Source organism: Pseudopodoces humilis, chromosome 9, assembly GCF_049639895.1.
Source record: "Pseudopodoces humilis isolate 2021_Gansu_Grassland_sample_001 chromosome 9, ASM4963989v1, whole genome shotgun sequence".
NCBI lineage: Eukaryota > Metazoa > Chordata > Aves > Passeriformes > Paridae > Pseudopodoces > Pseudopodoces humilis.
In genome coordinates, this window is record NC_142208.1 from 18467737 (window position 1) to 18495267 (window position 27531).

At 40.6% G+C, this 27531-nt stretch overlaps 1 protein-coding gene across 8 annotated transcripts in view; it reads right to left on the bottom strand.

The window, feature by feature from the left end:
* Window positions 1–27531, bottom strand: part of ARHGAP22 (Rho GTPase activating protein 22) — a 130163-nt gene that overhangs the window by 49397 nt on the left and 53235 nt on the right. Inside the window, exon 1 of one of the 8 annotated variants that reach the window (XM_088059534.1) lies at window positions 5482–5593. The exons of the other annotated variants lie outside the window; for them this stretch is intronic. Coding sequence (XP_087915660.1) covers window positions 5482–5533 — 52 coding nt within the window. The 5' untranslated portion in view covers window positions 5534–5593. Of the gene's footprint in view, window positions 1–5481; window positions 5594–27531 lie in introns of those variants that run through there. 8 annotated transcript variants of the gene reach the window in all.

A 27531-nucleotide genomic window follows, 5' to 3' on the forward strand; every position in this document is an offset into this window, starting at 1 on the left:
TATACATACATATATATATATATCAGGAAGGCCAATTCCCAGTAAGCCAACAGTAAAAAGAACACTTTATACCATACTCCTTATCCTAAGATCAGCTTCATCTAGTCTATCTAGTCCACTGTTACTGCTCTGTCCAATTAAAAACATCCAACACAGCTTGGATGGCCTTTCTCAAATATGGAACAGTCACACAACAGTAACTGCAAACCAATCTTATGGCAAGTATATGAAAACAGAAATTATTTCAGTATATACTTTAGCTATTCACAAATAAATTAAAAGATACTAAAATTAAATTATTCTCCACTGCCAGAATACACTTTTCACATAGAATTAAACATTAGTGTTTTGGGAGAAAAGGCACAGAGAGTGAAATTACTTTCTAAGGTTATATTGTGCATGAGTGGAGAAATGCCTTCTCTGTATTTAACAAAAAATCCTTTGAATGTCACAATGAGAAATTCCTACATACCAGTGGAGAACTGAGATACAGAGACACTAAATGATTTCTAGTATGATACTGGCTATCAGCTAGCAGAGACATTATGAAAAACCCAACCACCGCATCTGGGCAACCCAGGTTTAATCTCATAAAGCAAGGAATACTGTTTAGAGGGTTGGTTGTATGGAACTGCAAAGGCAGTGTCAGCCCTAGAAGGCAAAGAATGAAACAAAAAAATTTGAACAGCATGAAGATTATTCTCCCAGCACAGGATGGGAGAGGAAAGGCCATTTTCTCATCAAAGCAGTGCTCTCAGGAAAGCCATATCAGGAATTTGGAGTGTACTGTGTCTCACAAAGCTGCTCCTTTGCTCAGCAGCTCCAGAGGTTGCCTGGCACCTCTTCTCTTTGGAGAGCTTTAACTGGTGAGCTGAAGTCACCACTCTCAGCAGTGTGCACATGGGTCACTGAGAGGCAGCACAGTGTTGGACAGCAAGTAGTTGTGTGCCTCTAGAGCACTATGATTCTTGGCAGCACTGGCCTCTCTGGCTGCTGAATCTCAGAGCCCTGTGGAGACAGTGGCCCAGATCCCACAAAAGCCTAGATACTGATTGGATAAAGCCCCAATTTCACTCAGATTTTCATACTGATGAGAGAGATTTGCGCTAGAGCCACATGGCTTTTCAAGTCATTTACTGAACACCAGACATGTCTCTGGGGTGTCCTGCCAGCTCCTTTCATATCTCCTAGCCCATGGAGTCCAGCACACTGTTTCCTGGGGGCTCCAACAACTCCAAACAGTCAAGTGTACAATCAGGATCCAGACTGACTGTGGACTCATCTCTACACCCAAGCACCTTGCTTTAATCTCAGACACCATGGGGTATCACCATTGCACACTTACACCTTGCTGCCTTCCCAACCTATGAAACTCATTTATTTGTAGGGATTTTAAAGACTGATTTCTAGTCAAGGAAACAGGCTTAGTAAACAACACCCCAGTTGAAGAAGAAAGAATTATCCAGGCCCTTTCCTGCCTCATCATGAGGCTTTTGTTCTACTTTCTGGACTGGACCATCCACCAGGTAAGTGCAATAAGGAGTTTAATAAAACACAAAGGGTTAGGTCATATTGCTTGAGCTTCAGTGTTGAGAAAAGTCACACACTACCACAGTTTGCAGGTCCATCTAATGATGACTCTATCTAGCTCCTTTTTTCTCTCTGCTACTGCTATATTGAACTGGAGATGCAGAGTTTGGTTAACTGCACAAAGTAGTAACAGAAGAGCAAAATCACAGTGGCCCCTTTTCAGCTTGACTGCCATAGATGAAGAGCATCTTCATTTCCAGTTCTGTAACTTATTCCCCTCAGTTCATAGTGTTGTATGGATTGAATGCTTCCTTCTGCCAGGACAGCCTTTCTCAGCTTTCATAATGTGTATAAAACCATCCACTCTGTGAGCACATCAGAGGAGGAAAACAATCAGACAAAACGAAGCAGCAGAGATAACAGAGCTCAGGTTCAAATCCTGCATTTAGCATGACCAGCCTTGGAGGTCCTCAGACACAGAAGCTTTAAAAACACTAAAAAAAGGAAAGCTGAAAGTCTTGTAGGTCGACACCATGCAAAAATGACCTAATTGTCAGCCATCAAATATCCTGAGGTTGCTGGGCATGGGCTGCTCTTCTCAGGCAACAGCCAGCAGACCCCCTCCCAGGAGTGGCAGCCACATCACTTGTCTGCTGCACATGGCATTTTCCCCAGCAGTTCCATTTACTGAACACAAAGGGTGAGCCCACAACATTAAAGAACACTCCCCTTCTTTGAAGTTCAGATTGTTTGGCTTGCCTGGCTACAAACTAAAACTGCACCTTAATCATCCAGCTTTGAAGTCCTGTAAACCTACAGCTGCAGAAAAGTAAGGACCACTTGGCAATAAAATATTAATTATTAAATTATTTTGAATTAAAGTGGAAAGGCTTTTCTGAAGCAGAAACTTTCTTTTTTGCCCACTAGAAATGAAGGCATAAGTGAAAAACTGACAACAACTTGCCAGATCACAAGACAATTATGACTATACAACATTTTATAGCCCAGTTTCAAGTAGCACTGAGACAGTGCTCAGGGAATGGCCAAAGAAAACAAAACAAAAAAATACATGAGAAAACTAAAGGTTTTAACAATAGGCTGCAGAGTTTCATTGTTTTAAAGCCTTAAGGTGTGTGTGTGGATGTAACCGATAGGAGTTTGAGGGAGGTTAAAACTGACAATAGGAAAAACAAAGGAATTTTAGAATCCAGAATTTGTCATTGCTGCAAGTTTTACAGAGGGTACGAGTAGGGTAAGGTGTATGACCAAATGAGACCTACAGGAAGTCTCCATGGGCTCAACAGTCTGCATAGCAAAGGATACATAGCAAGATAGAACACTGTACTTTGAAACTGGTTGTTTCATTTCAGGCATGTCTGGAAACCCTTGCAGCCTCCACAAAAACAAAATAGAGAATTAATTAGAAACACAGTGTGGCCTGGCATATTGGTGAGGAGATAAAATGGTGCATTGTGAGAATAATCTCACTTGGAAAGAAACAGGCTTCAGCTATAACCTGGTACAAAACAGCTAAGACACAAAATCCTGCACTTCCTGGGGTTTCAGGCTATAAGACTTTGTAGAATCAGTTTCCAGTTCCTATCGCTGCTGACCACTTCCTGCATTAATTTGGGCAAGTTTCCTCTCAAGGTCAAACCAGGAGCAGTTACCTGGGAGTTTTTTTTCCCATTCAACCAGTATTTCTGGCAATGAACTTGTCCATAGCCCAGCTTCTGTCCCTAGACCATCTGAACCTGTGGGAAAGAGACCACAGATCACAAAGTAATGGCTTGCTCCTTCCCTGTTCAGAGACACAGAGAACATCAAGGTCAGATCTGTAACTGGAGCCTGTGGCTACTACAGTTTTTGTGCAACCACATTTTTGATGCTATGCCTTGGGCACTCTAATCGTTTAACGACTTTGAACAACCACATTTACTTACTGGGAATATGTCCTTATTCAGATAACAGTAAAGCCCTCTGCAAATTAAGTGCTTTCTTAAAGGGAGTTAAAGGGAATTGCCTTAAGTACCTGGATGGGAAGTGGTTCAAATGCTGTTCTCTGTCCAGCTTCTTCAAAGCAAGATTAATGACAGCCTGATACTGAACAGCTCAGCTACCTCAGCATTTCCCACTCAGACACACACTGCTTTAGCACTGCCCTTACTAGAATGCCCTGGAAGCAAGAAGAGAAAGGATAGCACACAGCAGAGAGGGCACCAGAAGAAATCAGGATCCCAACCCTGCCAGCAGACCTGATTCAGGAGGCATTCTGGACAGTTTCATGGATTTCACACATCAGATGGAGTTTGTTTCCGCCAAAATCTAAGAGAAAACACACTCAGCTCGGTAGGCTGACAATTTTCCTGCTGGTAGTGACTCATTAAGAGTACAACTGGCTGCTGTTCCCTGAATATCCCTCAGTTGTCTCTAAAAGGCCCAGCCTTAACATCTCCTGGCCATACCATCAGCCCCTCCCTGCAGCTTGGACACCGCTAAGGCAGGCACCTTTCCTCAGCCCCTGCCTAGAAATACATTGCTACTCTGGCACATACTATAAGGGAAAGAAGCACTGGACAGCTGGGTGCCCCCAGGAGATGAGAAAAAATCATCCTATTCCCCCTTGTAAAGTAGCATTTATACATACACATATACCACAAAATGCTATAAAATAAATTAACGCAATGAAATTAATAATCCAGTTACAATATTTTTACTTTTATCTAATAAAAACTTTATTGAGACAATTCTATCCTTAAGAATTTCTGAATTATTGTGTAAATTTGTGTACACGTGTACACATTTAATTAAACAAAATACTAAATAGTTGGAAGCAGCATCTACAGGTCAGCTTAACTAAATTATCACATCTCAATTGCTAGTTCTTGTGCAATCCCATTTTATAATAGGAACCCAGAAGAAAGCACAAAGGTAATGTAAATTTGTTTTCTTTAACTTTTTTCCAAAACATTTTCCTCGGCTTTACACCAGTGATGAAAACCTATACAATTCTCATTTGCACGTATCCCTTAGAAAAAATTCATATTCAAAAAAGGAATTGGAGAAATGCACATACTAAGTAAACACATACATACATAAATGCCAAGTAACATATATATAACATTAGCCAGGTGAGCAAGTCAGATTCCTCAGATGCTCTGGAACTAATGCATGTCCCAGACAGACAAAATCACTGCCATTCACCTTTATGCAAACCCCACATCTGGACTGCTGGCTGAACAACCAATGTCACAATGAGGACACATGCAAAAGAAGAAAATAATTTACAGTCAATGTGCGTATTGGGAGTTTGCTACACTGTCGATTTCCACAATGCTAGAGGCAGACTGCTCTCGTGAGTTTTGCATATACCTGGAGAAAAATCAGTATTTCCTGAAAAAGCCCACACAGCAATTCACGAAGTGAACCTCACAACAGCAAGCTAAAATCTCTGTGGAGCCATGCACTCAGGTACTGCTACACAGGAAAGATGCTTAAGAGGAAATATGCTGTTCCTTTATTAGGTATCATTTACTTTATTATTTCAGTGTAGACTGAAAATAAAATGCTCCTTTTGTACAAAAGGGACAAAAAATAGTGGACCATTACTCAGCTGCTTACCTAAACTTATCTGTAAAAACAAACACACACATTCTCTGTTGCTGTTTTGTTCTGCATCAGGGATTCCATCCCTGTGCAAAACACATGCTCCACATTTAAAGAGTTAAACATCCTCTCGCTTAGTCGGCTTTTCTGAATGTAAAATGCAAGATAATAACACACACCGTATCTTGAACCAAAACTGAACACAGCATAACAAAAACCCCGGTGCTAAACGACAGGCAGTATGAATAGATCCATTTCCACTGCTTGCTAATTCAAAATAAATCCTTTACTGTGATGTAAAGCAAAACAGACAACACTAAACACACCAAAAATATCATGACTTACCCTTTCGGAGACACTTGCTTTTCTTAAGATATTTGGCAGTAAAAAACGGCATAGCTGCAACACTAAGGTTTCAGCCAAAGCTGACCTTTTGTTATCAAGTGCTAAAAGCAAAATGAACAGACCAAAGAGAGAAAGCAAATTATTGTACCAGATCTTTAAAATGCTCAGAGATGAGCAAAGGGAATTCAGAGTGGGATAAAGTATGTCAAGTTGCACGGTGGGGATTGCAGATATCTTTCTGCTCATTAGCACTGCTGTTCGAGTTATTTAAAGTGTGCTCGGGGGAAATGAGGACAATTTCCATGACAATATGTACAGTATCATATAAGGAGGAAGCATTTTTTTTCAGGCAGAACTTCTGCATTACTCAGCTGCTACAGCAACATATGTTGAGAAGAAAAAAAACACAACAGGTTTGGATAATGTAGAAAAACCTGATTCTATTAACCAGTTCTTGTCTCAAGTAGAAAATGTAGCACTATAAATCTCCTGTCATGTCACTGGGTTATCTCTTAATTTCCTCCTTAGGCACTTCTGGCTGTCTCCTCATTTCTACTTAGGCACAAGGAAACTTGCTCCAGAATGTTTTGATTCCAATCATCCCACTACCCCATGCCTCAGTTTCCCTGTTTTTCAAGTGGGGCAACAGTGTGACAGTGCTTTTATTTAAAAAAAAACAAACAAAAAAACAACAAGATCAAAACTTCGAGACTCTTGGGCAGTAGGTAATACGAACCAGGGCTTAACCCCATTGCTTTGTCCTACAGGATTACAGCTGTTTATTTCTCCTTAGTCCACAATGCTGCTTTTAAGTCTACTAAAAATATTTTGCTTTTATTCAACCAAGATGACCTGATTTTGAAATTCAGCCTTATTCCTGTTGCTTCTGTTGCCTCTCTGGGGAGCTTAAGGCAGTTTGGTATTGATTTCATATCTTTTCAAATTCCATATAGTTTGGACAGTACATTTAACAGCAATGATACTTATCAGTGTTTGTCTCCTAGTCACCTACCTCTAATTCACTCAATCACAGCATATTGGTTGGGCAGGCAACACTTCATTCCTTGGAATATAAAGGACAATGACAGAAATTTGACTACCCAGTCTTGGGCATATTAATGTTTCTGTGCTTCAAGTCCTTCTATGTGTAATGACCCAAAGGTAGAATTCACCCTTTTAAAGGTTCATAGATTTATGGAAAATGCATAAAAGCAAATAATCCATACTTCCAATGGTGCTTTAGCGCTTGGCTTTTAGCGATTCCAGCCTTTGGGGTACTGCCAAGTCATCAGTGCACTGAGACAAGAAAGCAGCTACTTGTCAGCAGGGCAAACATTTATAACCTATAACCATTAACCCACTGAATGGATTTGAAGTCAGCTTTCTGGCAAAGGAACTGATCCAAAGGAAACCAGTACTACTCTTATAAGGTAGAATATACAACACTATAAAGAAGACTGTAAAAACCAGGGCTGCACTTTCCAAGATAGGAAACTTATAGCTGTGCCTTTTTTTGGACCATTTGTTGTCAGCATGGAAATAAATACTAGTTTTTTTTGGGCAAGACAAGTTTTATACTCAAGAAAAATCCATTCAGCATGTCATCTGAAAAACTTCACAGTTTAGAATTCAGAAATCCCACAATATTCAGTAGGATGTCACTGTTCTTGTACCTGTACCATCATACAACAAAAAACCTGAACCAAACAACCCAACTGTGTGCTCTTTCATTAGATAGTTTTGAAATCAGCTGACAAGCTTTCAGGAACAAATAATTCTTCCATAGCACACCTCAAGCTAAGGTCAAGTTAACCTTATATTGTAAAATCCTATTTGGTCCTTAAGCATGCATGGAGCAGAAAGAAACAGTAGAAAGGAAGGAGATGAGAAGAGTCCCCGAGTCAGTGACACAGGCAGCTGCCATCTGTGAACCACTGCAGGCTGTGGGCTGGACTTGGGGAATGTACAGTATCATATGAGGAAGAAGCATCTTTTCAAGTAGAACTTCTGCATTACTCAGCTGCTATAGAAGCACATCACCTTGGAATGGGAGCCCAAGCTTGCTACCGCTCTGCTTTGGAGATGGCCCAATCTGCATCATATTTAATCTGGAAACACTGCCTGATGTTGTGTCATCAAAAAAAAAGACCTCACACATTCTCATAGATTAAACATAATTTATGGCCTCACAAATCTTTCCATGGATATCTGGAAATATTTGGGGGTGTGGGCCCTTTCTATCATTCTTAATTCCTCCCAGCAGACTTTAAACAAAAATTTGCTCTAGAATCTCGTCATTTTGAAGGAGAAGTTCAGCAGTCAGAATAAACTCCAAGTTCATCCCTGAACCTCATGACACTTCCTCATGCTATTATTGTGTGGTACATGAGAAAAGAAGTCATGCCCAAACAGCCCTCAAAACATCAGCTTCCTTTTTGCCAGCAGACATCTCCCACACTCAGTGGCACACCAAGCTGGAGTTCCTTATGAACTAAGTCTGCCTTTTTGCACTCAGTGATTTTAAAGGGGGGGGGGGGGAAAGGAGAAGAAGAAATACCCAGTAAAAACCACAGCACAACCACAAGGGAACTCCCTTCTCTGCCAGTTTAACACAGGGTCAAATACAGACTAATGTACTAATCCTCCCAGCTGCCTAGGATTCTGGCCCTTTAATGACCTTGCACAAAACTCTAGTGCTTGTGACTCCAGTACCCTATATTCTACCTCATTTCCAGCTCACTGCCCTTGGAGCTAAAACCAGAGATTGCCCTCCTGTTAGACTTGCAATTTCCAGGGGGAACTTTGAACTTAGGTAAACAAACATTTGTATCGCTCATCCAGGGCAATGAAACACAAGTTCTCTCTCTATGCCTCCCTGCTTCCTACCACCACAGCCTACTTTGAGAAACCCTAAGACTCTGTATCTTCATCATGAGACAACCGTTTATTCTTTATCCTCTAGTACTCTTCTGTTGCTCAGGCATAGCTTTCCTTAATCAGCTCTCCAAACAGACTGAAATCAGGTGAAAACTTCCATCCTGACAAAAATCTACAGACACCAAGAATAGAATGAATTAGACCCAAACCATCAAATGTTATCATTTGATATCATACCCACTGTTAAGACTGCTTCCTTTAGTAATGCTTTTAGAAAGGACTACTAGATACAAGTCCTTTTTGTGACTGCAAGAAATCTAAATTTTTCTGTTATGCACCATCATAGCAAAGAACACATTAATATACGATTAGTGGGTTTCTCCTCTTTTATTCATCCTCCAGATCCCAGTTCAGTTGAACCGACTTGGGAGTGCACAGAGCATAACCTTTACTATTAGCAGCAGGCTAAATACATGGAGAAGAGCACCCATGACTCTTCATTACTGCATTTTCTGAAACAAATTTCAGTATCAGGTTTCAAAACGCTTTACTGAAAGACAGCATCATCTTCTCCATCTTACAGATGGGAACTGGAGAAGGGGATTGTGACTTCTGTATTACCACCACACAATTAAAAAAGGGAACAAGAGGGAGATTTTTCTGATACATAAGTGAGCAGCACATAGCTTTTTGGTTCCTCTTCTCTCTCCTGCAGCCCAAGAAAATTTTAGCATCTTCAACGAACAACAAAATGACTGACAACAAACATGAAAACTCCTGATTACTATTAAAGGTCATTAGTTGTTTGCACATGTTTAAATTTTCCACTGGATTACAGCCTTGGGGGATTTTCTGCTTTTATTTCCCACCTGGGCCCAGTTAGCATGAAACTCAGAGAGAAAGGCAGTAAGACACTACCTTATTGTTCCAGGATATGATCACAGAGTATGTGATAAGACTGTGTGGCTCTCACAGCCCTTGAATGCCAGTGAGTGGTGGGCAGGAGGGGTGGAGGTGCCCTCCATCTCGCAGTAACAAGATGCTCTAGAATGGCAGCTGATGGAGAAGCAGGTGCTCCCTCTCCATGACTCCAGCACCATGTCCAGGCTGGAAAGGGACCAAGGGTCTGCAGCCCAGCATGGTAAATGGGCAGGCAGGTGGCTGTCAGAGGGTGGCATTGCAGTGTGCCAGGCAAAAGCTGCTGTGCTATGCAAGCCCAGACACAGGAGTGATACCAGATGGCTGCAATAATACTCACCTCAGCCTGCTTCCATACCCCCAACTCCTATTTTATCAGATGAAAAAAGCATGCACTCAGAGTACCAATTTAAAAAGATTTCTCCCCCCTACAAAGTGACCAGGAGAGATTTCTATCTGTTGCTGATTGGGCTGAGAAAAGCAGGTTTGTTTTTTTTTTTTTTCCTTTCAGCAGTTTAGAACTAAGCCTGCCCTAGGACAAGTAGGGTCATTTTAGTCTGTGACCACATACATAAATTGTATCTGCAGAACAAAGGAATCTCAGGTCAATTAAAAAGATCCTGTGGCTATAATATTCTTCTGGGAAGATGCCATCTACATATGCTTATTACAGCCACATAAAGCCCACCCCCTCATTCGCCTCAAGCAAAGTAATTGTCTTTAAAAGCAAGCAAAATAATTATTTTTCCAACATACTTGTCATCATTAATTATGGCCAGAATAGCCAAGCAGGAGCTCATGCCCAGGCTTTTAAATGCTTGTAGCTAGTTAGCATGGCTGCCTGTAACTTTTCAGCTTTTTCTGCGGTGTTAACATTAACATAGTGTGGCTTCATTAAATCAAGGCATGCACTGATAAGCTAAGTATGATTCATCTGAGAACACTGAGACCCTTCATGCTTATCTGTCCCTTAGCAAGGATGGGGTTCAATTTATGCCAATGTATATTGGAGCACTGCTGGCTGTATTCCTAGTGTCACATTCAGGCAAACACGTTCCAATGAGGAACAAATTTTTCTTAAAACACATCGACTGGAAACTGCAGGAATTAAATGGCCACTAAGTTGAAGGCATTTTATAGGCCACTTTTGCAAAGCTATGTGGCATTAATCTACAAACATGGAATACCAGCTTCTGAAAAAACAGAATGAAAACTTTGGCCTGGTTCCTGTACTTCTCCCTGAGCCAAGTCTCCCACTGAAGTTGATGGGACTTTCCCTGCATAAAGGCTATGGAGTTTGCCCTACTTTTCTCTTTTTTTTTCCTAGTTTAACAGGACAGGCAGTGGTAGGGAAAGAGATGTTGTTTCCCAGCTACATGGAGGGTAGATAAATGTGCTGTGTAGATGTGATGTGATGAAAACCCACCTGGTTCAGAACATTACAGTGTGGTGGGACATCCACAGACAGCTTCCAAAAGGCATTTTTATCTTAACTGATTTTTGAATGACATGTTTTTAAAGTATCAGTGACTTTTGTTGGTCAACAACACTGAACAGCCTGAACACTATCTGGCTTCTGAATCATTGCCACTCCAGGCATTCATAAATATCAGGTCAGCCCACCAAAATCAGGAGATGGGTTTCCAACCAATGGGATTTTTTTCATTATTATCTCTCTTCAGGTTTCTGAGCCTTTGCAGATCCTATTTGGTATCTTTATTTTAAATCCATAACATTAAGAGACTTGTTCTTTATTAATGAAAGCTGGAAGTTTTACATAATCATAGTATTTAGAATTAGGGTTTTCAAGGGAAAACACATACACGATGAGACAATATATGACTTCATGACTATGTGCTCTAAACAGGAAATCCCAGAGCCTTGCCACATTTTTCTTAATTCATTTTGGAAATGAAATAAATTCAGTTATTCAGGTACTTAGAACAAGATGAGGACAAACACATCCACAGCACTTACAAAGCAGAACAAGACAAAATGTTAAGTCTACAGAGCTTAGTTAAGAGATACTTATGCAATAAACTGATTGGTAACACAATTCTACTGCTTCAACTGGGCACAAAGCATAGCTTTTAGTGACAAGTAAGTAAACCACAACAGAATAAATCACTAAACATATAAGTGTTGTGAGAGTGGGGAAGGAGTCTTTGCTCACAGCCTCAGCACAGGAAATAGATGCAATTTTGTTCCTAGTCCTACTAGCAAGAAGTTTAGCACAGACACGTGCTCTCCACCCTGAACAGAATAATGGAAACTGAGACTAAGCAGAGCCACTGGTCAGAAGCCCCAGACAAGCCCCCCAAGCACCACAGTCTCATGCTGGATTCTCCAGCACAGCCACTCAGAGCACCACAGCTTAGGCCCACATGCACAAGTGAGATGAGGGAAGGCCCCAGGCACCAGTTAAGGGAAAAAAGGTTTTTTTCTCTTCAGAGTAAGCTCCAATTTTCATCCTCATTACACAATTGCCACTCCACAGTCCCTCAAGCATAGATAATGTACCACAGCAATGCCAGTCTCACCATGCAAACCTCCCCAGGCTTTTACAGGGGAAGGAGAAAGAGGAATAAAATAGTAAAATGCAAATCAGCCACATACTGAATTTCAAAGCTCCCTTTAATTACAATTTCTTCCTGTTTCCCTGGATGTTTGGAGCACTGCTCTAAGCAAGTCAAACTGATAAACAGAGTCCTGATCATCTTATTAAACTTATTCAAGCATGTAACATCTGCCTTGGCAAGTCACTGGCTTTGAACAGAATCTGAATTCTATGCTACAGTCAGGCAGAAGAATCAAGGTACTATACTTCAGTATTTCTATTTTCACATCCCTCCGTTGGGCAGAGACTGAGACAGAACTTCTCTTTCATGCACAAATGTGAGGAAACAGACAGTGCAAGTTCCTGTAAGACTCCTGAACAAGAATGCATCTTTAAGGGTTACACTACTGCTTTCCTGGGACCTGCCCCCTTTAGTCCTGCTGATGCCAGGATTCCTTCTTTTTGGATGATGCTTCCTCAGGGCAGCAACTTGACAGTGAGCTTTCTATTTTCCCTTTGCCTCTACCAGAGATGAGAGCAGGCCAACACCTTCTCTTCAGAACTGACAATTACAACAGTAATTATCCCAGCTAGAAAACAGGCTTATTCAATGCAGCAAAAGCTGCCTGTGTTTCAAGGTACAGCAGGAGAAATAAATACAGCCATTACCCTGGGCCAAATAATCAGCAATAATGATGTCAGCATAGCCCGATTTATCCTCAGCTGAAGGATCCTATCCCACTTCTTTCCAGCAAAACCACAGCTGAGAGCCTGTTCCCTAAGCTCCAGGGCTAGACTTATACCTTGAGCTTTTCCAGTGCTGCTAAAGGGGTAGAAGGCTGAAGCATCGTCCCAGTACACCATCAGCTTAGACTAATGGAGCTCCAGATCTGCTACCATAACGCATCCTGTAGTGCATGCTGACAACACCCTCATGTAAATACAGGTAATGGATATTTAACTACACTGACAATGTCTGCTAAGGCATTAGAGAGGGCATCTCTTTTCACCCTTGACCAGTAAAGAGAATATAATGTACATTCAGCTTCAGACTAGTACACCTAGAGTAATTTAGGTACCTTTCTTCACAGAAGCATCTTCACAACAGAACAGAGACACAAGAAATGAAAGGGTATTTCAAGGAGATCAGAAGAGTTTTTTAATTCAGTGCAAATGTGTTTGGCCTAAATTAAAACGTCTGAAAATATTACATTTTGCAGAAAGTATTTAAATGTCTTTACTGATATATATATGTTTCTTATCTATAAGCTGATTACAACAGAAGAAAAGTTCAGGCAAAAGCAATCAATGCAAAACTAAACTGAAAACATTTGAAAGACAGTTTGCTGTCTTGGGATAACACAAAATGAATATTTTGCTTTGCTGAAAAGTAATTTTAACATCTCTGTCATCTGATTTTCCCCAAGATGCCTTAACTGATCTTTTCCCAGATTTTTTACCCTGACATCATTGCTTTCATGGCAGAAAATGTAGGCAAGTAAATTTAAAAATTAAGGAAAAATAGAACCCCACAACAAAGCCCAAAACCCCCAAAAAACAACAACCGAACAACCAAAACCACAATCCTCTCCCCCAGACAAAGAAAACAACGTTTCTACTTTTCTCCAGTGGTATCTATATTAAGCTGTAAAAGCTTCTGTTTGTTCACAAAAGGCCCTGCAGGTGAGAGTATAACAGGGGCTCAGACAGCTCCTTTCCCAATGGAGTAGCACAGACAGCAGAAGACATTTGCACACTGTGCTCAAACTGCTTTGATCCATCAACACCACCAGCTAAACACTTCACACCAACAGCCTCACTGATAAGGAATGTCATCCTTCCATCACTCTTTACTGCACACAGGTCCACAGCCCACAGCTGCCGCTGCTCAGAGTCTGCATTACTTTGCTTATTTGTCCTTATGGAGTGAAACAGTCTCTCCATCTTTCATATTACTGAATATACAGATGTGAAGCTTGGTGTACTATGCAAATGCATCACCATTCTCCTTTAAATTGCACTCTGGCTCCTCCCCTCCATGTTTCTTTCCCCGACTGCACAGCAGAAAAATATCCCAACACATTTGAAGCCGATGAAGTCATATATGCACAAACATCTGAAGAGTCAGGAATTGAGATGTAAACTCTAAAACCTACTAGTGGTGATGCAAATATGCTCATATAACAGGTTAAGATAATTTACTGCTAATCACTTGCACACAAACACCCAGGTAACACACTTAGCTCCCCCATCACCACCTGCACAATGACAATCTCAATTTTAGAGATGAGGACAACTGCTCCCTACAGCTGACAAAAATTATGTTTTTCCATCATGGTACTACTTCAAAAGACTGAGAATTAAATATTTAGACAGAGAAATCATTACTGGTTAGATTTGATAACAAGGGATTGATGACTTATGTCAAGTACATAATGGAGCCCCAGGATGGGTAGGGAGGGGGATGAGGTCTCAGGATGGAAAAAGGATCAGAGCTGAGGTATTCAAAAGCCTCATCTATTTTAGGCTCAAAAGGGTTGGATCCCACAGGTTTATCTAACAATCTGGAAAATGAAGCAGCCTGGAACATCTATTCACAGGTTCTAGCCCCCAGTATCAAGAGTAAATAAATTGTTTAGTTCAGGATATACCATGTACTCAATGCTACTAGCTGAAACAAATTTCAGACTGTCACACAAACCTGAAACTTTAATCAAAACAAAGAAATTGATGATCTTCCCCATGATAGCAGCATCTTGTTGGTGTTGTGGTGGAGAAGGGAAACAATATATTTCCTCATCTAATATTTTGTTTAGCTGTTTCTTCCCCATTCCTGCAATGAACGTGTACAGTGTGGTTCCAGAGTATGGCAGTAGGATGTCTGCATTTTAAGTCCTAGCACTCATGCCTCTGACCCATGGGTGGCTATATTTAGGACCTCTGAGCAGACTCCTGCAACCAGTGTGAGAACCCTTTCTGGAGCCATCTCGTCTCCTTAGATCTTTTCTGATACACTAATTAGAGTGAGCAGTACCTGAGCTGAGAAGTCGTCAGACTTTTCCTGTTTTGAAGCACACTGCAGAGGATGCCTCACTCTGCAGAAACTGAGAGTGCTATCAGACACAGTGCTGAGCACCTTCAATCTGTTATCCAGGGACAGGGAGCCTTTCTGAAACCACCATTCCTACAGCTGCGTCCACAACTCTGCCACCGAAGGAACAGGCTGGATCAGAGCAGCTCGACTAAGCCATTTCATCACAATAATCCCCTGAACAAGATAAATGGGATTAAAAACTGAAATTGCCCAACTCTTGTTCAACTCTTGATTAAATGAAGCATTTTGTGTGATTACCCAGCACTAGGCATAGTAAGAACACAGCCGTTTTGCACAGGATTATCTGTGTCTTGCAGGCCGGGTAGTTCATCCTGGGCAGAAAGGATTGCACGGTCCAGGATGGATCTATCCCTCCAGCCTGGTACTGACAGCTGTCCAAGTGTTTCTGTCCTGGTGGAGTCAAGTAAATTCTGTCAAGAGTCTGACTGGGTCACCTAGAAAGGGGACCTGGGAAAGGGAGAGCATCTCTGCAACTCATTCCTCTGAGATAGAGCCTTCTCTCTTGCCACTCCTTCTGAATCAACTTTCATGTCTTTCCTGCTGTGCTCTAAAGCATTACCTTTTTCCTCAGCATTTTCCAAATCTTTTCCCAGACTGATTTCCCAAGGCCAGTGGGTAATTCCCAGTCTGGAAACCCTGGAGAATGATCTGGCATTTAGGCCACTCCATTCAGGAGCTGACAGAACAGAGCTAAGACTGGTGGTTGGACCTTCAGGGCCTCACACAATACTTCTGACAATTAAGTTTCCTCATTTAGCTCTAATGACCTTGCACACATGACAGTGTTGGCTGGGTGGACAGCAAACTGTGTTCTATACCTGCCACTAACTCTACCTTAAAGGAACCAAGGGTTGACAGTCCCTTTGAACAGAAAGATCAAGCTTGCATTATTGTGAAGTACAAAATTTCAAGCTACCTATAAAAGTTAGTGTTATCATGGCTTATATTTTACATGCAGACATAAAAAGAAATAATCTATGTAATTACTGTCCTGAGCCAGACCACTTGTTCAAGCAAGAACATAAGTACTACAAAGGTAACAAATCATTAATCAACAGGAAGATGGTAAATAATGGATTTCAGAAAGAGTCTTGGTTTATAAAGGGCAAAGTATTCCAAACAAAATGGGCTAGCTTGCTGCAAGGAGGCTCTAAAACAAGCAAAGTGCAGCAGGGACAACGTGCTTGGATTTTATTTCAGTATTCATGGCTCCAAAATTCCTTAGTACTGAAACTCAAGTTGTCTGGAATACGAACACTATCAGAGATACTCAAAACTCAGCCCTCTCCAAAAGGCATGATCACAGAACTCAGTGTATTCAGTTTGAAAAGGAATACGCAGTAGGCAGCAGCAGAGCAGGAAGCTGACAGACCACTTCTACTTGGAACAGGAACATGGCTTTGATTCCTTTGCAACAGCTCCCCGTATGCAAAATGGGGAAGAAGACAACTTACTTCTGTCTCGTGTAACATGGCAGAGGCTCCACGACAATTAATACTGGCTCTAAGCTATGAAATCACTTAATAAGGCATGACTGAGCTAGATCAGGCACAGACACAATCACATTTCTGTCAAATAGGAAAAGGGAAATAGGGAAAGCACACAATAGTTAAATCAGCTTTATGCCAGCTGCAGGAGAAAAGATACCTAATCCAACAAAACTGGAAAGATAGAAGCAGACCATATCTATATAAGCAGACCATATCTGAGTAAAAATAAAGCTTGCTAATTTACAGCCTGGGGGGGATGTATTTTCTTTTTTTTAAAAAAAATTGAAACATCAAAGAATTTATGTCAGAACAGTACGTTGGATCACATGCCTACATCTTTGGTACTAACAGCTCCAAAACCGTGTTCAGTATTTGAATGGCCTCAGACTGTCAACTCTTCAGTACATGTTAAATCTCTCATCAAATGCACACAGTATGATGCTCTAGCTCCAGCTTCTTCAAGTCTTGTATCTAGATTTTTGTTTCTACCTCCATTTAGAGGCTCCCAACCTCTTTCCCTTAGGGAGCACATCTTTTAATGTTTTATTTAGTGTTCAGATAATATCTTCATAAAGATCTGTAAATAGAAATTTGTGAGAACTTGTGAAGGTAGTACAAGTGTTGCAAACTGCAGTGACAGAAGAAGAACAAAGAATCCTAGACAGGCTACAAAGACAAAAATAATCACATGAGATGAAAAATAATGTATTCTACGAAAACAATGCGCATGTTATGGAAAAATGAATCCTGGCAACCAGCACAGTTACAGGGAATGGTTAATTACAAAGGAATTTACATGTGATAAAAGCAGTAAAGAAAGGATTGTTTGGTCTGCAAAATAAAGAGATCTCACATAATCAATCCACTTCCAACATATTACAGGGCTCTGTGGATTTCAGATGTTGTTGTACGGCTACCTGCTGTATGCCCAGCAGAACACATCATCAGCCACACAGGCAGGACTCTTTTCCTTTCGCTCTTGTCTGAATTAAGTGATTTTACTAAAGCTGGAACAAGCCTAATATCTGTGAAAATCAGTTTTAGTTTTCAACAAAATTACTAGGTGACCTAGCCATGAAAAACCAAGGTTAAATAAAATGTTACTGGTTGTTCTGTTACTATACAGCCTACATATAAACTAGCGTAAACAGTTTTTCAAGGCTATCACAACTACTTGTGTGATTCAGAGCTGGTTCCACCCCTTCTCCCTGCACATATACCATGCAGGTTTTTCTTATGAACTGAGCGTCCCGAGTTGCTATTCAACCAGGGAGGCAGTTCCCTAGTTGTCACCAGTTACTGTCCTGCACTGAGACACATTCCTTAATGTTGTCTCATGGTTCCCTGGGATGTTCTGTAAAGCTACCAATTTATACTTTAAGACCACATCTTCTAAAATGCTATCAGAAAACTGAACGTCAGCATTAGTGTCTACAATACTATCCAGAAATAAGCCAGATAACATGATGCAAACCTCAAACCATGGAGAATATACACAAAGAAAAATTCAAGCTGACACTCATCTTGAACAGACAATCATTTCTGATGGAATCATCTCCCCCACAGCACCCCATGGCTTCAAGACAAGAAAGTGAGTAGAAAAAAAGTTGATGCAGAACTTATGAAAAGGGATGTGAAAACATCACAGGGCTATGCTACTAAGCCAGAAAAAAAATTCCGAAGCAGTCTGAAAGCCAACAACCTGCAGAACCAAATGCTAAAGTGGTAGGGAGAGAGGTCTAGCTGGCCCCTTCATGAGCCTGCTAGCCCCTTCAATTACTGCAAGACCTTTCCCACCAAAAGCAGCTGGGGTGCCTTTTTGCGCCTAAAACGAAAAATAACAGGAAAGAACAATAATGATACAACATGGAGTCCATCTTTCCCCCCAAATCCCTGCTTTCCCCCTGCCTGCCAGGAACCCTTGCTAGAAGCCACAGCAACAGTATCTTGTCTCTCCCCTCCAGCTGGATTGGTGCCAATAGCTGTGAAATACACCCACTTCCTAATCAACTCATTTAAAACCGTTCATCACAACATCTACGTGCCTGTTTAGGACAAAAATTCATCTCAAAGGCTCAATTGCTACAATATTAACAAACCAACATAGTGCAACAAACAAAACTGGTTTTTCTAGTAATAGCAAGATTGTCTTCTGAGTCACAGTTAAAGAGACTGACTCACCATCTCACTGCTGGTTTAAAGTTAAATCTACTCTAATCTCATATTTTAGCAGTCTTACTCCAGCTATATACCTTACTGCTTGGGAGTGGATTCTGCTCTCTCAATATTCCTGTATGGTAAATATGAAGTAAATAAAATTGAATACTAATGTCTATAGCTTCATTGAATGAGGATTTTTTAACTTCTCCATCCATCAAAACTTTCTTTAATTGGGTTTACTCCCCACCTTATGAGGCTGCTATTATTATGTCTAATTTCAGTCAAATACCCTTACGAGTAAATTCTTTTCATCCCTCTCACTTCTGTGTTTATACAAAAATACAGATGTGTATTTTTAACTCTATATAGAAATGCATTTTGGTTTTAAGATCTGTGTTGAATGCTGCACTATATTGAGCCATGAAGGAGTGGTCCTTCTAAGGATAACTAATATGTTTATGGGTAAGTGGTAACTACATGCTACCTACTCTCTGGTGGATGATGGCCCACAAGCCAACACTTTCACAGAAGCTAATGGGGCAGTTAACATTTCTGCCCAAATTGCACTGAAACTGAATTTGTTGTGAGGTTACAAACAGCAGGGAGTCTCTGGATCCTCTTAGAAACTACTTAAAATACAGGTGGATGAATGGTAGTATTTGTTGAGAGGTAAATACATTCTTTTATCCTACTGTCTCTTTAGTTCTCAGTACTTTTCAGATGAGCTGACAAACCATCTTGCCCACTCTGTGATTCTGTGAAAAATTGCCATACAATTAACACTCATTCAAAGAGACATGAAAAATAGCATTTTAAATGAAAATTTTATCTCCCTAATTTTTTTCTAACAAAAAAATCTCTGAATATGCAGCTATCTATAATATTGTTTCTTAATCTAATTCTGATTATACAGTTCTCATTGATGACAAGCTAAACCTAGAAAGTATTTGGATGCATGGGGGAAATCCTAGCAATGAGATTTCACATATCTTGGATACCTCCTTATCCCAATTCCCACACCCAAATGAGTAGGTGCACTGAAAAGAACACCAGTTACATAGGCTGAGAATTTCTAACTGGTACCCGAGGAAGAGCAGCATGAGCCATCACAAACCACAATTGTTGCAAGCAGTCCCTAAATCTCCCTGAAGATGTGGCAGGAGGATTAGTATTATAACCTAGCAGATAAACATCTTTCAGAGACTGCAACCCAACTTCTCTATTCAACCCATCTTCCTCACTTTCATCTCAGCTGTTTGAACTTCCTAAAGAATAGAAAGTGGAGTGGAAATAGCTGAAAGGAAAATGAAAAATTAACTAAGTGATCTCTATTAATAACAGCTGAGGGGAATCAGTGAGACAGACTGGGAGAGTGCTACTCCCAGGACAGTGAGAAAGGCCAGGCTGGACCTCAACATGCCAACACGGTCTGAGAAAGAAGTTTGGAATTAAATACACTTTAAAAATAAATCCCAATCATTTCTGAGTCTCTCATGGCTGCAGTTGTAATGCTGAATCTCTGCTTACAATGTTTCTGGCTTTCAGCCAAATATTTGAAAGTCACTGTGATCTTTTTTCCCCTCCTCCCTAGCCATCCACAGTTTTTAAGCATTCCCACAGCTGTGAAAGAAATGATAGCTGGGAGGGAACGGTGCTTGGGTACCCAGAGGCTGTTCTCTCACATTTGCTCACAGCTGGAATTCTTCATGGTCTTTGGCACAAACCCTTGCTACTGCCTTGGCTGCTAGGCTGCCCTTTGTATGGGTGCAGCTATCTGAACAGTTTCAAAATTGTTTTTAATTGGAGAAATACTAGATTTTTCCCATAAGCTCACATAAAAATAGGAAGTTGTTCCCATATGAAAATAAAAGGAAGAAAGTACCAAGCCTATCTGGAGTAGAGGTTAATAACTCAGATTCATATTACAGACTCCAGACATGAAGCACAGGCTGCATCTTAAGCATCTCAAAGACATGACACCATTTCCCTTATTCATATGCCCCTTACCTTGCAAAACTAACTCCACCGTGAAGTTCAGTTTGCAGCACTAGAGTTGCTAAGCATGAGTGAGCTCCTGGAGAGAGGACAGCAGGCAGGAGTCACAGGAGCCAGGAGTCAGCCTCCTGTCTGCCCAGTTCCTCAGCACTACCTCAGCCTCACAGTTTCCTGCCATTACTGTCTGTCACTATTTAAGCATAAACAAAAAAACCACAGGAAATGGAAGCAGAGTCAGGCCACTTGGGATGGATGTGGAAAGGCTGTCAGAATAAGTAGAAATGAAACAGGGATGTTACAGACAACAAGAAGGGCTTTTTTAAGTGCATCAACAACAAAAGGAAAATAAAGGATAAAGTTACTAAATGGAAGGGTACCCTAGAGCAGGGGTTGCAGAGAAAGCAGAGTTATTGAACAACTTCTTGCATCAGCCTTCATTGACAAGACCAGCCCTCAGGCACCTCTGACCCAAGAGAGGGTAAAGGAATGTTGTAAGGAAGACTTTCTCTTGGTCAGGAGGGCTGGGTTAGAGAACACCTAAACAGATTTGACATCCACAAGTCCATGGGCCCTGATGCAATGCAGCCATGAGTGCTCAGAGAGCTGGGAGGTGCCAAGGCAAAATTGTTCATGACCATCTTTTAAAGGCTGTGGCAATCAGGAAAGATGCCTGAGGACTGGAAGAAAGCAAATATTATCCTGGTCTTCAAAAAAGGCAAGGAGGACTTGAGGAACTACCAGCCAATCAGCCTCATCTCATTCCCTGGGAAGGTGATAGAGTACCTCCTTTGGGAGGCCATCTCTTTCCATATGGATGACAAGAAGGTGATCAGGAGTAGTCAGCACAGATGCACTAAAGGTAAATCATGCTCGACCAACCTGATTGCCTTCTATGATAAAACTACTGCTTGGCTGGATGAGGGATTTACCTAGTCTTCAGTGTGGCTTTCAATCCTGCCTCTCACAACATCCTCATTGACAAAAATCAGGAAATGTGGACTGGATGAGAGGTCAGTGACGTGGATTGGGTACAAACTGAACCACAGATCCCAGAGATCTGTAATCATGGTCTAGTTGGAAGTATGCCATTTGTGGTGTCCCACAGGGTTCAACAACTCCAGATCATGGGTCAAATCAACTCTTGAGCATTAAGAGGCACCCCACCATGTCATTGGAGAAATCGCATGACAGGTGTCATACAACAGAGACATGGGGCATCCTATAATGGGATGTGCACATACAGAGCCAAATGCAGATGTTCCTGGCATTTTCTAACACATCACCAGATGTGTTCTTACTGCATGCATAGGAGCCGTGAGAATTTAATTCACCTGAAAAACCTACTTTTTTCATGTGCTAGGAAAAATCTATGGAGCCTCAGTGTAGGAGTGTATCGGGGACAGGACTAGAAGAATAAACGCTCCAGTCCTCAAACCACTTCCCGCCCACAGCTGAAGAACCACCGACAAATAGGACAGGAATGGGAATGTTCTGGCCTGTGTTGGTGCATGCTTGACATCCTTGGATTAATGTTTTTGAAACCTCAGGCTGCCCTGAGAATTTTGAAGAGCTGTAAATGCAGGATGAAAAGTCCTAAATTAATATGCCTGCCTAAACTGTAAAGATTTTACTTTGGCTGAAGAGAGCTGATTTTTTTTCTCCTCCTCTCAATTTTCAGGAAACTGAAGTCCATGTGCTCATTTACATACTACTGCCACTATGCAATTTGGCCCCTCAGTTTATGCCTCAAACTTTGCCTCTCTCAGCTTACGTTAAGTTTATGAACTTGATGCCTAAGATGCACTGAAATATGGCTGATAACACCAGCACTGAAGCAGCTGTGACAAGTGCCACAGATAAAATTCAGGTGATACCAGAAATCATTTGTGTCATACCACTAAATTATAGATCTGTGGTGGAAAGAGAGTGACAGTAGTGAGTAAAAAGGCTCACCAAGTCTGGGCTGCCAAGTGCTGGGTGCTGTCTAGGCATGCAGCTGGCAGTCTCTGCTGTCTGCAAGATAGAAGTAACAACTGGTTGAGACAAACAATGACTAAAAATAGTCTAAGGAGGGAGCGGTAGCTAATGAGGATGTGCCTGGCTTTTTCAGACCACAACAAGAGTTGGTCCATGCCCTGCAGAGTTTATCATTATAACAGACTAGAGAACAGACAGGCAGGGAATTGCAGACAAAGGGAGCAGTGTGTGTTCACAGGCAGGCATCAACAGAGCAGGAGAAGGAACTCTTACTGCCCTGTTCTGTGTGGTGCCTAATCCACCATCCACAACAGGAACTTGTCACACACCACTGTGTGCATTCCCAGAATATCTGCTTTCTGCTTTATATTCCAGTCACCTGAGCTGAGCAGTGTGTGTGCAATTAACTTTTACAGACACCTCTCACAGACTCTGCAAGTTAATCACAATACTATGAGATTGGAAAATATCTCAAAGCTATTATCAAAGGAGAAAGAAAAAATAATTATATGGGATAAAATAAGTGAATGAGATGTTGATTATTACAGAATATCTACAGCAAGGAGAAGAAAGCAAAACAAAAGGCAGATTTAGGTTGTTTCTTGACCTGGAAGTACTGAATCTTGGAGTGTTAGTATTCAATCACTCTTGTGCTGGATTTTCTAAAATAAAATAAAAGATAGACCTAAAAAATGTTATCACCAAAAACCAAATGAAAAACAAGATGGGATTAAACATGACCCCAATGGAAAATTAGCTTACAATGCAAAATTCCATTAGGAAACACTTTGAGCTTGTCAATACTCACTTTTATACAGATTTAACTAAACTGACACAAACCCCAACACAGTTCAAATAGATGTAGCCCTTCAGCATAACTAAAGTCAGAGTACATTAAAAGTGTATCAGCATGACTTGGTTGGATAGCAAATTAACTAAAAATCGATACCCATTTAGTTAAGTGGGTTCGGTAATAGAATGCCAACCAGACACAAGCAATGATGAATCCTAACAACTGCTGCTATTTCTTCGCTAGATTCCAAGTTCCAGCTCCAGTACTATGGCTGATGTACCGTATAAATTAGTCTGCAAGTTTAATTCATAAAACCTTAGTGATATACATCTCAAACTACCATATAATCACAACTCATGCAAGAACCTCTAGGCAACACTGATTAGGCAAGACTTTGCTAGACTTCTACAGTCTCTAACCCCTCCATCTTCTAGTGAGGCTGGGCATAATGATGGAGGAATTAAACTCCAAAAACCTCCCTATCCCTTTGAGGGGTCTAAAACAAAGACATGAGCAGAACTGTCACAGTATAGTTTCCTCTCTCTCACATTTCTCACGTTCTCCCTCTTGTGGCAAAGAGACTCACTTTTTTCTTTCAAAAAAACAAAACCTCCAATTCATTCAATAAAGAATTTTATGCATGAGCCAGCACATATTGCTGTGTCAACACAGAAAAAACCCCAAAGGCTGTTATGAAACAAAACAGAGCTTCTCTCCTACCTTGTTTTTTTCATTTCTAGTAATGGCACTTGCATCAGACAAAGTGCTGATACCAGAAATCTGAGATCCTATCACGTCACCTCCTTTCTTTACAGCTGTGTTTTTAAACCACCTCCTTTGATTTTCATATTTGGGCCACAGTGCCTGAGCTGTAAACTGTACTGTCATGTAAAACTCATTCTAAGCTTTCATCTCTTCTGAGATATGAGATTTGCTTTGATGGAAAAACAGCAGCAGACCAGTAAAGATGTTAGGAAGGGGAGGGGAACAGAGGGACCAAAGGCCATTCTCTGCATGCAGATGCAGAGTACAAACATTAGTCCTGCTCACTCTGTTGCCAAGCAATCCCAATTGAGGATCAACAAAGCAAATCCAGATTTAGTATCCATGAAGTCTCAGAAAATGGGATATTAAGAACCACGGCATGCCAACACCTGTAATAATGGTCTTTGATGACACATTTCCAAAGAAAAGTTAGTATGTCCTCTCAAAGGTTACATTATACCCATTCTGTTTCCAACCCTATTTTGTATTAGCTCCATCCAATGTCAACTCTCCTCAATTAGACACATTCATTATTCAAGCTAATCCAACATGCCCTTGAGAAATGGGATGAGAAAACAAGGGTATCACTGTAGGGACAGACATATCTTCAAACGACTGCAGCTTTAAACAGTCTACAGATGGTGGAGTCAGGCCAAAAGACTGAAAATAAAATTCATCCCCCAGATCCGAGATACAGAGTAATCTTAGTGTATCACATTTTTAGACTCAAGAACAAGCAAATTACATATTACTTCAAATTGCAACCATTTTATTCTACTGTCCACAGTTTACAGGCTCCATGCTATGTGTGAACTTTTTCTCCTGACAAGTTATAAGAGCCAATTTCCTTAAAATGTTTTTCAAATGAGTATCAAAGAGATAGCAAGCAAACCAACATTAAGTAACCCAGTGAGGACCATTAGCTGAGTACAAAATTTTGATTTAGCCATAAAGGTTTGCTGTAATAATTAAATAAAGCAGACAAAAATTAAAATACCACAGGTATAACTACTTCATGTTTTCCTTCCTTTATTAAATGTTTAGACACTAAATATTAAAATTGTTAAAAAGTAGCAGACCCTATAATCTAACAGCACGTAAGAAAGCTTCAATACAAGCAAACAGCATAAGAACCTTATGCAAACTGAATACTTTGATGGTACTCTATGGTCAGAAATGCCCAGGCAGTAACGACACACAGAGAAAGACCTAGGTACTATACTTAAGGATAAGAACTGTCCTTAAGGATGTGAAAAACAAGCCCACCATAAATGTAGGAAGAGCTGTATTGCTGCAGTTGCTGCCTTCCCAACATAGTGAGCAAGCAACACAAATATTTGCATGTGTCTTGTCTAACATACATATAAACTAAGAGGCCACAAGTCTGTTGGAAATAATAACGGAAGTCTAGGAAGATTTTAAACCAGTGCAGGAGGGAACCTCAGTGGAAACAGGAATTTAACACCACAGGAACCATAATCAGCTCTTCTTCCGTTACATAAAGACCTGCTAATTTGCTGCTCTGAATTTACTAAATGTAGCCTGCAGCATATTTTTTTTATTCTTTGATTAGTTTAACCAGCTTGATCTAGAGCTTCTAGTCAGTTTGGATACAGAGGTAAAAAGTTCATTCCTATATAGAACACACTTCTCCTTTCTCATGTGTCTTCTACTCAGCACTTCTTTTTGGTCTAACTTGGGCTAGAAGTTTTAACCCCTAAGCAGAGTTTCTAAAGTATTTTAGATTCTGAAGAAGCATTTCTCAATTTTTCTCCAGCATTTGAAGATTTTTATGAATTCACACAGTTATTTTGTATTTACTTTATAAATTGCACATTTCCTTGGCATCTGTGCTGAGTAGATGGTCTGACCATAATTTTAGTATTTTTACTTACTCATTGTGTGTGCAGTGCAAGAGCTGCCTCTGTTCTTGTCTGTTTCTTCGAGGCAAAGACCTTTGCTTTGGTGTTAGAGTAATTTTATAGTAATTGCTCAGCTAATGCATTTTACTTTACATTTTCAACATAAGGAAGGTATACCCATAAGTTATCATTCCTCTGAGAAGGATGAAAGTTTAGGATGCATTAACTTGCTAGCAGTGATCACAGAGCTCCATCCTAAGAGCAGAACAGTAAGCTTAGCTGAAAAGATAATAGATTTTCTGATGATTATAACAACAAAACTCAGGAGGGATTATAGTTAATCACCTCACTTTCCTCTCATTTTTAAGAGAGCTCATTACATCAAGAGAAGGAAACAGAGGTGCTTCAAGCAATGACAGAAGAGCTTGAACTGTGCATAAGGAGTAAAGAAGTAGAAAGTTGTATCTGATTCACTGGAGAATGAGTTCCAGGGGAGAACTGAAGTAACCAAGAAGCAGAAGACAAGTCTCCACAGGTCCAAGAGCAAGGAATCATAAGATTTGAATACCACATCCTCAACAAACACACCGTATTTCTCACTACACTGTCCTGCAGAAAAGACCCTCCTCCAAATAAGGAGAGCTTTAAACACTTCACATATGTTTCTATACATCCCATGAACACTCAGAAATCACAGAAGGAAGATTTTTCCTTTGTTTGGGACAAACCAATGGGTAGATGGATGTTCTCTAATATTAAGCAGACATTATCCACTTGTAGAAATAGAAAGACTACTTTAAAGCTGTCACCCCTGTATTGCAGCAAACAGAGAAATGCCTGTAGTAGGGGAGGAAAAGATATGTGCAAGTCTTATTTAGATTATAAACTGGTTTTATGCTATTCTTGACATGCTGCACAAAATGAACCAGAGTATTAAATATAAACCTGACGCTGATGGTGATGTGGTGTTAGCATCTAACATTCAGTGTAGACTAAATAGCTGTAAGTATCTCAAGGATATTTAATAGGTATGAATATATTTAAGGGTTGCAAAGGGCAAAATTTTTATACAAAATTATGACTCCTCCCTGTTACATTCTAAGCTGGACCTCCAGTATCATGTATCTCAGGCTTTCCAGTTCATTTGCATGGATTCAAATTGCTGTCCAACTCTACACAACCTTTTCTAGGCCCACAGGCAGAAGTTGCCTTCCCTGCTTTTTCTGAGGATATCTTCCCCTGCATTTTCTGAGGCTCATTCTCTTTCAGAGATGCAGAAATCACAGGGATGCATAAAACGCAAAACGTGTTTTACTGAATTATTTAGCCCCATCTGAAAATTCTTATGGGCTGCTGAATTCTGTATGGCAACCTGAACTACCTCTGCAGCCAACTCACAAAGCATCAAGTCCACTCATGTGATAGTAATTACAAAACTCCCAGAGGAGTAGACCTTGATGGAGGCTTCAGTTGAAAGCTATTATCTCATTCATATTGATTCCCTATAGCATTTACATTTTAGAACAGATCTGCCAGAACTG